Source organism: Amaranthus tricolor, chromosome 14, assembly GCF_026212465.1.
Source record: "Amaranthus tricolor cultivar Red isolate AtriRed21 chromosome 14, ASM2621246v1, whole genome shotgun sequence".
NCBI classification, from domain to species: domain Eukaryota; kingdom Viridiplantae; phylum Streptophyta; class Magnoliopsida; order Caryophyllales; family Amaranthaceae; genus Amaranthus; species Amaranthus tricolor.
Window position 1 is genome coordinate 5,103,665 of NC_080060.1, and position 14,454 is coordinate 5,118,118.

At 34.9% G+C, this 14,454-nt stretch overlaps 1 protein-coding gene across 1 annotated transcript; it reads right to left on the bottom strand.

The window, feature by feature from the left end:
- Nucleotides 1-1,290: 1,290 nt before the first annotated feature.
- Nucleotides 1,291-12,547, bottom strand: LOC130799442 (coiled-coil domain-containing protein SCD2-like). The gene is made up of 17 exons (XM_057662533.1): nucleotides 11,888-12,547; nucleotides 11,266-11,438; nucleotides 9,092-9,161; nucleotides 8,923-8,964; nucleotides 8,783-8,845; nucleotides 7,872-7,921; nucleotides 7,774-7,801; nucleotides 7,216-7,287; nucleotides 6,999-7,109; nucleotides 6,854-6,914; nucleotides 6,580-6,696; nucleotides 6,377-6,492; nucleotides 6,207-6,264; nucleotides 5,831-5,872; nucleotides 5,613-5,653; nucleotides 2,352-2,478; nucleotides 1,291-1,694 (listed from the first exon to the last, which is right to left on the bottom strand). The coding sequence occupies exons 1-17, from the start codon at nucleotides 12,257-12,259 to the stop codon at nucleotides 1,552-1,554; spliced, it is 1,686 nt and encodes a 561-aa protein (XP_057518516.1). The 5' UTR covers nucleotides 12,260-12,547; the 3' UTR covers nucleotides 1,291-1,551.
- Between the last annotated feature and the right edge of the window lie 1,907 nt (nucleotides 12,548-14,454).

Here is a 14,454-nt window from a genome sequence, read left to right on the forward strand (position 1 = left end):
TAACAATTAACATATTCAATTTGAACTAAAACCTATACGATATCTTTATAAACTTTGAAATACTTATTTTGAAAATGATAATTGAAGCTTATACGTTCAAAATTGAGTTAGATCATAAAACATCAATTGTCAATTTATGTGTCATAATTCAACTATTAACATATTCAATTTGAACTATATGCAAATATATATAAACGTGTTGAGGAAAAAGTAATATCACTATTATTGATCGATGATTAAAGAGTACAGGTACTCTTATATTCCATTAGAACCATCATGTTGCATTGAATAAAAGTACTTGTATTGTACAATGTTTTAACACTATTATTGATAGTGTTATTGACCATTCCTTTGTTGTTTAAATTCATCCATAGAATGATAAAGTAATATCATTTTATTAACTTTGTTCTCAAATTGGGAAACAGAACCATATTTAAGTAGAAATTGATCAGTTTAACGTCAAAATTGATCACAAATAGGTCAAATTTGAAATTTTTTATGTTAATTGATTTATTTAAAGTTTCCTTTAAGTTGAATTTGATACCCTTTAAGGTCAAAATTGATACCTTAAATTAAAAAATGTCCATAAAATAGAAAAAAAAAACGAGAGAAAGCAAGTGAGGTCGATACACGTGAAGCCGGCCCACTCTTGATCCCAATTTGAGACGGTCTCGAACAAGACCAGCTCATTTTAGACACTGATTTTTATAAGGCTAAATTCACATGTTTCTCATAGATCATTCAAGCCCAAGAACATCAGTCAAGAGTCTAAGCCATCAATTATGAGCATTGATATTCTTCATCACCTTTTTTATTGCATCATCAACTTTTCTAATGAAATTTCTAAATTGTCCCTAGCTTATTTCTTTATGCATTTTTTCGAACTTCTCTCTAAAATAAATTATATCAACTCAATTTCAACATTGAAAATCTGAACAAAAAATGTGGAAAAAAAAATCTCATGACTTTGATAATAAAAAAATCAAAAAAATACCAAACGGGCCCTAAGTTGTGCAGCCGATTATAAACGATTCAAGATTGTTGAAACGTCAAGTTTCAAGCGGAATTTACACTCTGAGACAGTCATTGGTATTGTTAAACTATGTTGCCTATTTGGGTTTGCATTTGTAGACGTAGTACAAAGTTCATGTGAATGGGCGTACAATGCATTATTCTACATAGATTATTGTACCGCTTAGGAAGTACGCATTGTGCGTATCCCGAAAAGGCAAAAGCATGGCGCCATGAACACCGACTCTTTACTCTTGAAGAACCAGTCGGTCCAAGATCTGCGATACGAAGTACTCGTAACAATTTCTATTGACTTCAAAACTTTCTGTGTCTTCTAGCTTTTATACAAGCAACTTAATTACACGCCGACTTTACAAGAATTCTTTAGTTTTTGTATATCGAGAGACTAACAGCATACATAACACCCCCAACCGGAAACCTTTCTACATTTGATTCTCAATGGTATAAACTCGGTTAACCGAACAAAAACACCAGGTATTATATTTTAGCGAAAAACACACTATACTACCCGAAAGTTCATCATGTAGAATTCTCCGATTCGACATCTTGTTTGCGGTTTGCATTCTCCTCAGACGGGGAATGGTATTCAATCTCTTTGCGAGATGTTTCCCATAGTTGCTGCTCTAGTCCAAGTTTCCGCAACTCAATCACAGCACGTTCAACTGACAAACAGGTAATCACATCAAGACATTTACATATCTTAAAAGAAAGATAATGTTTTGCCGAAAAAAGGATTCAATATAAATTTCTGTTCAAATGAATGCAATCACATTTAACCTAGGTTGCACACATCTATTGATCAATTGAGTAATATGGACAGTACAAAGTTTAAGATAATTGAATTTTAATTTATAAAACTGATTTGTTCAAGAATGTAATTGACTAAAATATTGTTCTCCAATTCAAAATTTCCTACAGCTTCAGCAAATCATCAATAAAACTTCATTAGAGACGGCTAAAACGGATAGCGCAACTGAGATCACCTAACTCAATTGTCCCGGAGAATGATCCCGAATACCTAAATGGCCGAACCAAATGATAACTTAAAGTTTCACTTAGTACTGATTATCCTCCAACCATCAATTAAAAACAGAATAGGTCTAATTTGGGGAGATCAATACAAAAGCAACCTCAAGTAAAATGCCAGCCATGTTATTTCTATACTTTTGGAACATATCCTTTGTACTTAACTACTCACCCACCTGATTACATTATATTTCTTACTACCACATCTACAACGTTAAAAACAAAAACCATCATCCACAATAAATTAAATTATTTGGCATATACAGTTTCAAAGATTTGATGTGAGCATATACCATCAACTGCATCCTGCAATGTTGAAGTTTGCCCACTTCGACTGGTCCACAATTGAAGTCTTTCTTCAGCAATGTCCTCCTCAACCCGATGATCTCTTGCTCTTTTCCAAAAATATGTAAGCCAAGCCTGCAGAACAAAGATCAAATTGTATTTTAATCCCAAATCCATATAAAGTTATCAGTCGGCTGTAATTGTTTTTTATGGGGGTGCTAATTGGAAGCAACCTATTCATTATCACTAACAAGGGTAAGGTTGCATGCAACCGACCCCACAAACACGCTTAGGTGAGAGCTACTTAAAGACATTGGGGGTAAAGGAACGGGGAGGGGTAGTGAAAGTTGTATTCGTTGACATATGTACAAAAAACAATAGCCTAAATAAAGGAGCAGCTTAAATAAAACCAGATGTTCAAGTACAAGGGTTACTTAGTTTGATGTTTTCCATCTATAACCTACCTTGTCTAGAGGTCTGCAGCACACATCAACAGAATGTACAGGACTTCCCCCTCAAGGATCTAGATACCCAAGCAAAATTTTAAATCTTTAGATTTTGTTACTACCTGACCCCAAAATTTCCAGTCTTAGTACCTCTTGTCATATTTCCTCCTTAACCGTTTGTTTCAATAAGAGGAAATAGGTGGAAAAGAAGGAAAGGAAACACAATCTACTTTCCTTCAGTAGAAAATGGGAAGGAGAGAAATCTGGAGGATAATACATGGAGATACTGATAATTGATTTCCTTATTTAACTCCTTCCTGAACAATACTGTAGAGTTGTGAGTGATTTCGTGCTGTGGTGTGTTCCCAAGCTGCTATCTGCCAAGCTTATTTGATTCCTATTTAACTGCTTCCTGAGACCTAAAGAGAGATGTTTTTTTGTATTTTTTGTAGTATTTGGTAATTTAAAATCTATCTTCACGTCAAGCAGCCAACCACATTGTTGGTATGGAGGCTTTGGCATTGTTGCCTCAAGTCATGTATCATACAATTGGAGTGTTTCCAGGTTTAAAATCTTCATTTATTTTGTTCATCTCACCAAAAGTCATGCATTCTCGCAGGAGCCAAACTTTTATTTTTCTTTTTTTTCATATTAGACAATAGTAGAATGGTTCATTGAATCATTTGAGCTTTTTATGTGAAGCTGCGAATGATGTTTGCATTCAAGTCAATCAGAAACAACCTCTTTCCTATTAGAAGGGTAAGGTTGTGTACACGGACCCCAAACCCCACCTAGACGAGAGCCACTTTGACATCGGGTGGATGACTGTTATTGTTGTTTGTTGCAGCTCTCCAAAAGTTATAATGCTACAATAATCGTAAGAACAGAACACTGGGGGATGGGGGTAAAGAAGACCCATTCCAAATCTTTTCAACTTTGAAAGGATTTTTAACACAATAAAGGGACACAATTCCTTTCTAATCCCCACTCTCTTTCCTTCCCAAACCAATTTTATCAAAATGATGTAGAGTGGACCTTTATCTTTCCTTCCTCTTTATATCACCATTATATATAATTTCTTTTCCCTTACTCTCCCTTTCTCCCCCTTCCCTCTCCCTTTCTTCTCTTTCTTTCTATCCCAAGTTGCTAATAAACAAAGTGTAAATGAAAGAACTACCACCATTGCTTTGAGAAGCAGCACCTATCTTATTGCTGATTTATCCCCAGCCATGTCTCTTGCAAAAACTTTCACCAAACATCCACAGCATGCTCAATTGCTCAGGTGACTATAATTACTGCAGCCGTGTCATGGAAGCAGCATCACATTATATTACATGTGATTCAAAGCCATCACAACAGGAATCCTGAGCTTAATAAAGATCCATCTAATTATGCAATTCAAGATTTTTTGAACACATCCTTAGAATTTAGGTTACTGTACATACCTTTTAGAACCTTAGTCATCACATGACATTTGATACACATAACTAAATACCAAGTTCAAAACCCGTTACCAAAAGGTCATCACACAATTAAATGGCCTCATTTTAATACCATGCATGGATGTGCTGCTAAATCCTAATCATAAGGAATTATAATTTGGCAGAGTGGCAAGTCCATCCTATTCTGCAGGCTCCCATATCATTTCGAAGTCAGGAAAATCTAACCAAATGAACAGCCAACCAGACATTAGAGCTCACAAGTGACAAATACAACACAACTAGTTGAAATCTATTTCTCACAAGCAAGAGCGTTGTTAGAAGCTGTTTGCCAACATCAGATCTACTTACATTTATAGTTAAAAATAATATAGATCAAGAGGGAGCTATTATGACACTGTATTCTTTGAAAGGAATATCTTAATTGCTAACACAGACCTAGCTAGCTCTTGGTCCAACATATCAATGACGCTGTATAAGCCTCCTCCCTCCCTCATCCTGGCAGTCAGTTCTCTTGCCACACTATCATGCTTGGCAACTACATCTCACTTCACCAGTTCACCACAATCTGGTTATGTAGCTTGAAGCACTCTTGTATCTACAACCGAAGTAGTTCATGAGGAGTTGGAATCTTGAATATGTGGAAGATGTGAAAAAGGGTGAAGTTAGCTATTGGTGCACTGGCCTTCAAAATTAGGAATTGTGAAGTAAGTAGCAACAGATCATAACTCCCCCCAATCCCTCTCCTCTTCAAGAGCCAATTATAACAGGAATAAACCAAACACATTAAATTTTTAATCTATCCCCGTTCGTTCCACTTGTTATGTGTCTTTCCTTACCATAATCTTCAATCAAACGGCTTTTGCATAGGAAATTCACATTGCCTTCTACTTTTAAACCAACAAAAAATCCACTATCCTTAGCCATGTTCTCTCCCCCTGACTCCCACAAATCAAATTTGGTGAGCTGTGGCTGGTTTAGGATACTCTACGCGTTTCAGCAGCCATTCAGAGATTTAATTTCAAGCATGTGGCAACATTACCAGCACATCGAAAGCATAACCCAAATCTGAAAGTGAAAAGATTTTGTGATAGCATAGTCAATTATTCTATGGTTACAGCAAACCACATTTAGTCTAGATACCTCAACACAAATCCTTCCGAACTATTGACTATGATGGAATATCCAGCCATCGTAATGCGATTGAAGGTCACAAATTAATGTCAAGAGAAATCGTGATACAATCAAGATTTAAATAAAATATTGGAAATGATCTCAGCATCATAGTTCAGTATGGTGAGCTCATAAAAACGGCAAAGAGCAAGTACCCAATATTTGTATTTTTCAAATAAAGGTCACCATAGTGTTACCCATTACAGCATACCTCTTTGAAAAGAACATCATCCAACTCCTCTTGACTCAATTCTGCAAGGAATACAAATTTTACTTCAGTACATAAAGGCCAAGATGTTGGAAATATAACATCATCCACTCAATCTAAAACCAAGAATTTTAGGCATAAATCATTATACAATCTAACTTAGCCACATTGATTTTTCACAACCAAAATACAGAATTAATGATTGACATAAATTCCTTTACCACATGACTCCATAAACTTGGGATCACCCGCCACTTTGAAATCTGGAAAATATACATTCAAGAAAACACAAGATTAATGTTGAGCGAATGAGAGGGGAGGGAGGAAGGAAGAGAAGCAGACTCGAATTATAAATAATTTCTCTATCGTCAAATGTTTGAGCGTTAACGTTTTTGGTTGTATCCAAATGGTAATCCCATCTCTAGTTTGACAACTTAACCCACCGATAACTTTACTCGTCTTAATAAAGTAAAGGATGGGAATGCGGTAAGGTTTAAAATATAGGGTTTATAAACCAATGTACTTAAGTAAGCTACACATTCTTACAAATCCAACTTAACATATTCGTAAACACAGTGAATATAATACTGAACAAACCTCGGACAAAATTTGGGCGCCTCTTTTGTGCCATTGACAGAGCAACTGCATCCTCAATCTGAAGAAAGATGTCACTTTTGTTTCACACATCAACCATACACATGATCGCGTAAAAGAGAACTGAAAACCCATATCAATAGCCCATCATACTTGAAGACAATTAGACACACCTTTAAGGAGGCCATCTCCCTTAAGCCCATCTCCACAGAAAGCATAGTTTCAATGTTTCCCTCCCCGGTAAGATCACTGGGCTCCCGACCAGACTTGCTTTTACTCGATTTATCATCTGCTTCATGAAATGATAAACTTTTTCTCGATTAACTATGCTAAAACTAGCAAACAAATTTAACGAAGCAGAGGACTATAAACTAGCCTTTGCTCAAATAATCCTCCTTTGCTTTTTGCCCTGCAGATATGACAATTTCAAATGGAAGAGGAGCAAATCTAGACCAATGTTCATACTTGGGCCCTGCTATGTCTGCACAAATACCTGTGTGCAGAAATAAATATCTCTGTCAACACTCAATAAAGAACACATCCCTCATGTTCAGTAAACAAGTAAAACTGCATGCTTGGATGTGATGATTCTGTCCAAAACTATTACAAACCACCTCTACATATAATCGGGGAGAGGGGGGGAACCATACCGTACTGTATAGCCAAGCCCCAATAGCGGGCAAGCCAGCACCTCTTAAGAACTACTTCCTCCTACATGACACCAACAGCTTGTCAGTTTTGCCATCTTGTCAACATGTATTGAATCAAATATCAAAAATAACGAAGAAAACACACCATTTCTTCCTGAGTCAAAACCATTCTTTTAGTCATAGTGCGCATAGCCTGTGCCTCAGACTCAGCCTCTTCAAGTTTCTCCATAGTTGCTGCAGCCTCCATCCTTAGGTTCTAACAGCAGCAAGCATGATAATGCAGATATATTAACATGTAAGCATATCTCAAGAGCACTATATTTAGCAAGAGATCTAATTGAAAGTCTGCTTAGTACGTTTACCTCAATTTCTGAATGTAGGGTCTCCATTTCCTCTTTACCTTCCCTACGTTGTTTTGCAGCTGCGAGTGCAGCCTACAAAACAGAAGCTCTCATATAAGACTCTTTCACAAATGGAAGTTTCATCAGATCAGTAGAAAATCTTTCAAGTAACTCTTGCATTCTATGATATAGCTTCACACATATTTTCCTATATGTTTATGGAGTATGTCTGGATACTGTCTAGAGAGATAGAAAGAGAATAAACCTCTGTAATTCAATATTGTTTCTCTATTCTATGCAACTTATCCAAAGTCCAAGACTAACATCTATTAAACTCGACACTTTTTAACATACGTCAGTGTTAATATACACAGTGATTGAAACTCCTCTACTATATTTTCAATTCCTACAAAAAGACTAATGGCTATTGATTCTCCCTTCATATTTTCTGAACTGATAAAGTTGTGTCGTCTTCTTTCCCGTTTTGAAGGAAGTTTCCAAGCAAGAAAAAATGGAAGAACTCAAAAGATAGATACAGAAAATATGATATAATATATGTGCCCTACACAGGATACACACCTCCCTTTGACGTAATGCTGCTTCCTTCCTGTTAAAATCACAAAAAGAGTTACACAATATGATTTAGGAGAAGAACAAATAATTAGGAGTGAAGTTACCTGCTCAACAATTTAGCTTCCAAAGATAAACCTTCTCCCATAGATGCAACCTGTTGGTAGCCAGTACTAAAAAGTTCATCAAAATATGTCCCACAACATTGTCCTCGAAAACATATTTAAGAAATATTCGTAGATAACATAGTTCCAGACTTCCAACTAAAATTTTCCATTACATAAATAAATTATAAAAAGTGGCGAAATCTGGGTGAAAAGTTTAGGAGACAAAAGTTTGAGGTTCAACAATTAGCTTGGGTTAAAAAGTGAGGGGAAAAGGTTTGAACTCTTGACCTCTTAATTACAAAAAAGTTATTAACTTCACATCTAAGTCAACCATTATTGTATGATTTTTAAGGTGTTTAAGAAAAAAAATTGGGGCCTTGGGGGAACCATAGCAAAAAGCCTACGTCCATAGATAAAATAGCAGTCACATATTCACAGTAAACCAAGGATTACACTATAAAAGATGACTCGATCATGATTACAGTGATGAAATACAACACCAGGTTTTACCTTTTTTAGTGAACTGAAATATCCTTATTGAATGACTAAAATTTTCTGATCACAACTAATTTACTGATCAAAATTAATTCCTTTGATTAAAAACTGAATTTTGCTGATTCCTTAATGTTCCACAATTCAACTCATAGTTCACTAATGCTTACTGACTTCTACTCATCAAAACTGATTTTCTTAGATCAATATGGATATCATGTTAGAAGTGACTTTTACTGATAAAAAACACAAAAGCTGGCTATTATTTTCTGAAGTTGTTTTAAGATTGACAATTTTGTGGAGCAAAAGTTCACGATGTAAAAACCACCAAAAACAAAGTCCAATGAAGATTACAACGCAACTTAATCTTCCTAAAGCAAGCAGCGCAAGCACAACTATACCTAAACAAAGATACGGACCTGTCTTTCAAGTTCTTTAGCCCTGGCCTCTGCCTCTTCACGTTTTCTCTCGGCTTCTCGAAACTAGACCAGGTATATTCGATCAGCAACAATAAGGTAACAACCTAAAGGATTTTTTTTTCAGAGGGAGGGGAAATCACCTGTTCAAGGACATTCTCATTCTCTTGTTGTAGCACATCCAGCTGCAATAACAGGATACATCTTAAATAATGCATTTATTGACTATTGGACTAAAGCATGCAAACAGCACATAAACATATACTTGAAAAGAGAAGACTGGATGAAAGACCAATAGTAAGGGTCACATACTTCATCAAGAAGGGCAGCATCCTCTGGCCCATTACTTGAATCTTCCAAGCTGGGACCTAAATCTGGAAACCTGATTATAACAAAACCAGATAATTTGAGCAATTTAACTTCTATAAGCATATTAAAGAGAAGAACAGAGTATGGGAAAAATAAACACCAACAAACATTACCATATACCACTCCTATAAAGGCCTAACAAATCTGATTCAAAACTAATAAGTTGGCTCCGGATCCCCTCAATGGCCGGACCTGGACACCCCAAATTCAAAACTAATGCCCTCTAACTTTGCTTTCATCACTAACCATCACTTTCACTCTCAATTTTTCACTCAATTGAGTTATTACAGCCCGAAGAAGTTGGGAAAAACAGGCCCTACATAATATCCCTAGGTACGAGGTACAAATGAAAAAAAAATAGAGGAACTTTTAGAGCAGAAACAGCATGACAAGTAGTGGCAGAAACCCCAAAACTAATACCCCCAAACCTCTTTCATCACCTTTTTTAAAATACAGGGGTAGGCTAGAGAAACCCTACTAGGAGGAGAAGGAATTAATTTGTTTTGTAGGTTGTGAATATCACCAGTGTCAAGAGAGTAAAAGGAAAAACCCTCAAGTATTAGGCTAACCCATGATTCTCCGCTTTCATTACTTATATGTCAACTCAGAGCTCATAGCCAGTCCAGCATTCCAACTATTAATTCTTCTAATCAGTGTGAGGAAGTTAACAAAGTTGTTTTACTACTATGCCTTTAATCTAATACTACTCTCTTTTTTAAGAACTCCCACGCATTAAATATTTCACGGCATATAAAATATGCCCGAAATTCACAGGCACGTCCTTTGGCACACACTTTCCAAAAAACATTTCCACCTTTCACTTCTTGTCACCAGTGAACAATAGAGGTTCCATCAGTTCTATAGCACACTTGGTCACTTAAAGATGTCGTGATTGTCTGTATTGAAACAGGAAGTCATCCCGAACTCAAAACTTAGGTTTGTGCTTGATTAGGTAAGATTGTAACGAGTTCAAGTTGAGCTCAAACTTAGCTTAGCAAAGAAAATATTGAAAGTTTCAAATTATTAAGGTTGACAGGTCATCTTCCACCTATCTCCTTCTCTTTTAAGCTCTTCAAAATTTCAACCTCTTACTGTTCTAATGGTAGTATTTTTCAATCTTCTTTGCACATGATCAAATTAACATAAACAATTTCCTCTCATATTGTCTATAATATTTGTGACACAAAGGTCTTACTATGTTTGATTGTCTTCAATTCAAATTTTACCATTTATTGTATGTCCACTCATCCATCATATCCTACACATCTTAATTACCCTTATCTTCCTATAATGATTAAACCATAAAGTTTAATATTGTAACTCATAGTAATATTGGTCTAATAGTAGTCCATTAGAATTTTCTCTTCAACCTTAGTGACACACCTTAAATGCAAAATATTTCAATTGCAACTCCATTTGAGTCACCTACATATCCTATGCTTAACATCTTAATCAACAAATCTTTTTGGAAATTAAGAAGGTAGTTACCGGCGTACCGCTTAAAACAATCATTTGGAGGAAGCTCTTAGAATCTAACTTCACAAAACCTCCACTTCGATCCTTCATGCCAAAAAGACATTATATATACTTTGTCATTTTGATTAATTTAAACCATTTTGATTGTAATGTTTCTCTTCTCATCTCTAGCATAGGATTGTTATCATCTCTAGTTGTGTCCACTAGTATTATGCACAAAGGAATATTGTCCCTGGATAGCTCTTGTTATCTCATCTAATACCATTGGAGACCAAAGAGGGCTTAAAGTTGAACTTGGATGTAGACATCAAAGTTCAACTTTGAAACCTTTCATGTCTACAACAGTAACGAGACCTATTCAGAATACAGGTAAAATATTCCATGGTATGTTATTGCCCCCTTGACACTTCAAGATTTTTTTATAGCCTTTCACTTTCAAATGATAAGCATTACAAGGGGACAAACTGTTCAATTATCTATATGGTTTCAAGAAAAATAATAATTCGATAAAAGATGACACAATGACACATTGTCCTTTTTCCAACATGATAAAAAGTCCATACAACAACTATAAGCACAAACACTTAATATGCAGATATGAATAAGAACGCCAAGGGTATGAATGTATGATGTCCTCTTACCTTCTATCTCTAGCTTTTGAAGTGGGAAGCTCTACATGTGAGATTGCAGCAGGGGTTTTCAACACCGCCCTAGTAGGTTGCGGCACTGCAGTAGCTTGTCGAAATGTAGTCGGTCTTCCAGCTGATGTTGAGCGTACAGAATGTGCGTTGTGATCTACGTAGTTCCTACCTAACTAATTCAAATATGAAAAATATCATCAGTTCACATAATCACATCACAATAAATCTACCAAATTAACAAAATAATCAATTCTCGACAATTAGTTAACAATCTTTTGGCATTACCGCATTTTACTTCATAAAAAATATCAACACCTCATTCCTTCAATTTCTTACTCCTAGGGGTGGTATGGGCAAGGTGCAAGGTACAGGATGCCCAATGGCATAGCACTCTGAATTAAAGGCCTCAAATATTAATTAATATTATTTCATTTTATTCTTTTTGTTCAATTATTTGTTTGGCAAAAAATTCAAAAAATTGTAACTCCAACATTATATTCCATTTCTCTCCAAAGAATCAAAACAAAGACTATAGCCATTAACAACCCGCAAATTCTAACATAACCCAATTACAACGACAAAAAAAGAGGATCAAAACATGAAACCAAATTGATAAAATTACAGCAGGAGAGGGAGCACGATTAGTAGAACGAGCAGCAGGGAGATTAGATTGAAACCCATTAGCAAAAGTCTTTGAAGGAGGAACAAGAGAAGGAGGAGGACCAAATCGAAATCCAAGATCAACATCATTGTCATCATTATCATCATCGTCAAGCGTAGCAGTTTGAGTAGCCATAACCTGAGCCAAACGGCGAGCAGCGGCTTTAGCTGCAACATTTTGAGTACGCTTAACTGTTGAGTAGCCGGAGCCGAGCCGAGAACTAGGGTGAGCTGGTGACATAGAAGGTGAAATAGAATCATTACTGCTTGAATTAGTGGAATTGCTACTCCATTGCCTTGTATATACTGGACTTAATGCTCTTCTTCTATCCATCTCTTCCTTTCTATGATCAAAATTGAATTTGATTTCAACTATACTCCGAAGATTTAGGGTTTTGTGTTGGACTGAAGAGAATAGAGAAAGATCCGTTGGTTTTCTGTAGAATCAAGGGAGAGGAGAGAGAAAATGGAGGTCGGAGAAGAAGAACAATGGCTGACGGAGAGAATTTCGGAACGGTTGACAAAATAGAAACCGTAGATGTCTGAAATTGAGAGATTTTGGCCGACGAAGATGAATACAAGCTTGGTGTGCTGCGATTGCACGTGACGTGGATTTCAACCAACACCATGTCACTCTTTTTTTCCCTTTTATTCTTGCTTCCTTTTTGTCAATTTCAAAGATATTTACTTTTATTATATTTTAGAAAAAATTGTTATTAATAATTTAATTTTTTACTCATTCGTTGTGAATACTTTTATCTTTAGATTATTTTTTGATAATTCAATTTTTGCACTTAGTTTACTATCAGCAAACTAATAGGGTATGCTGATAACATATTAGAGGCAATGGTTAAATTATTATAAAAAAAAAAAGTTATACTGCTAGCAAACGAAGGACAAAGATTGAATTATTAAAATAATTTAAAGATGAAATTATTCACAGCGGATAGGTGAAAGGTTGGATTATTAATATTAATTTTTCCTTGTTATTAAATAATTTGCAAATTATAGTTTTAAAATTAAGATTTTTTGCAAAATATAACCATAATAATTTTTTTATGAATTATAATCACATTTGTATTAATGTCTATAGTGTTTAGGTCAAATTGCAGAGTTCCGACTATTTAATCTAAAATTCCAACAACTAAAATGGTCGAACTCCTGTGATTGGCCTTAATGTTGTCAACATTGATATTTTGGTAGTTGTAATTCGCAACAAAAAAAATTAAGCTTGGAATTTGCAAAAGACCATAACTTATAAAGGTTGTAATTTGCAAAAGAGCATAATTATAAAGGTTGTAATTTACAAACAAGTAATTTAAAGTCAAATTAATCAATAGAACATGAATTACACTCATTTTATGTTTTCCTATTTTTCATGGTAAATGCAAAATAAATACTTTCTCCGTTCCACTATACTTGCTACATTTGACGTTTTACGTAATCTAATGTGTTATTTCAATCCTTTACATATTGAACTATACACATTAAAAAATTATAAAAACTTAATATTATGAAAATATGCGATTAGACAATTCAAACAAGATTCCACTTGACTATATTTTTCTTACACATTAGCCGCAATATATAAAATAAACTTGAACGATGAATAGTTTCAAAAACACTTATATAGCGAGTATATCAGAACGGAGGAAGTAATTCATAAGCTAAAATTTTATAATCAAGGCCTAAAATGTTACGAATCAAGTCGATGTTACAACCTAAAATCAAGGCCTAAAATTTTATAATCATAAGCTAAGATGGAGTCAATGTTACAACCTAAAATGAAAAATAAAAAATTCGGGACAGATTAAGTGGTCGAAATCAAGTTGATTTGATTTGTAAATGTTACGAATCATTTCGGGATTTTGATTTTTTGACCCAATTAACCAAATGGGTTAAGCTCAGGTCAAGAGTTTTCTGATCCGTTTATGTATGACTCAAACTCAAATCCGACCCGAACTGATTTGTTTGACGGAACTACATAAAATGGTACAAACATGCCCCTCAAGCTTGGGAGTATGTGAAACTTGGACGGTAATTGGTAAAGACGTGAACTAACTGGATGGGAATTTATGAGGACATAAGTGAGCAAGTTGTTGTTTTGGTTGAATAAGTCAATTCAATAAGGCCTTTTATGACATTTTCACAGATGAAATGATAGTCTATGCCTATGTGTTTGGTTCGATCATGAAATTCATGATTATGGGCATTACTATGATATAAGTAAATTAAATTATCAATATGCTCTTATAAACCTTTACCACTATTAATTTTTGAAATTTGGATACCTAATACGATATTGTCTAATGTCTATACTAGATGTTGACTAAACCTTGAAACAATCCTTTTTAATTAATCGTTCATAGTGACTCAAGTTACATTACGACTAATGACACTCAAACAACAAAACTTGAATTTGTTGGACAATTGTTAATAAATGTTATGTTTTCCTTGGGATAGACTTAAAAAGTTGTTATCGATTATTTCAGACATTTGATTGACTTTTTTATTACAGTTTTACATCTT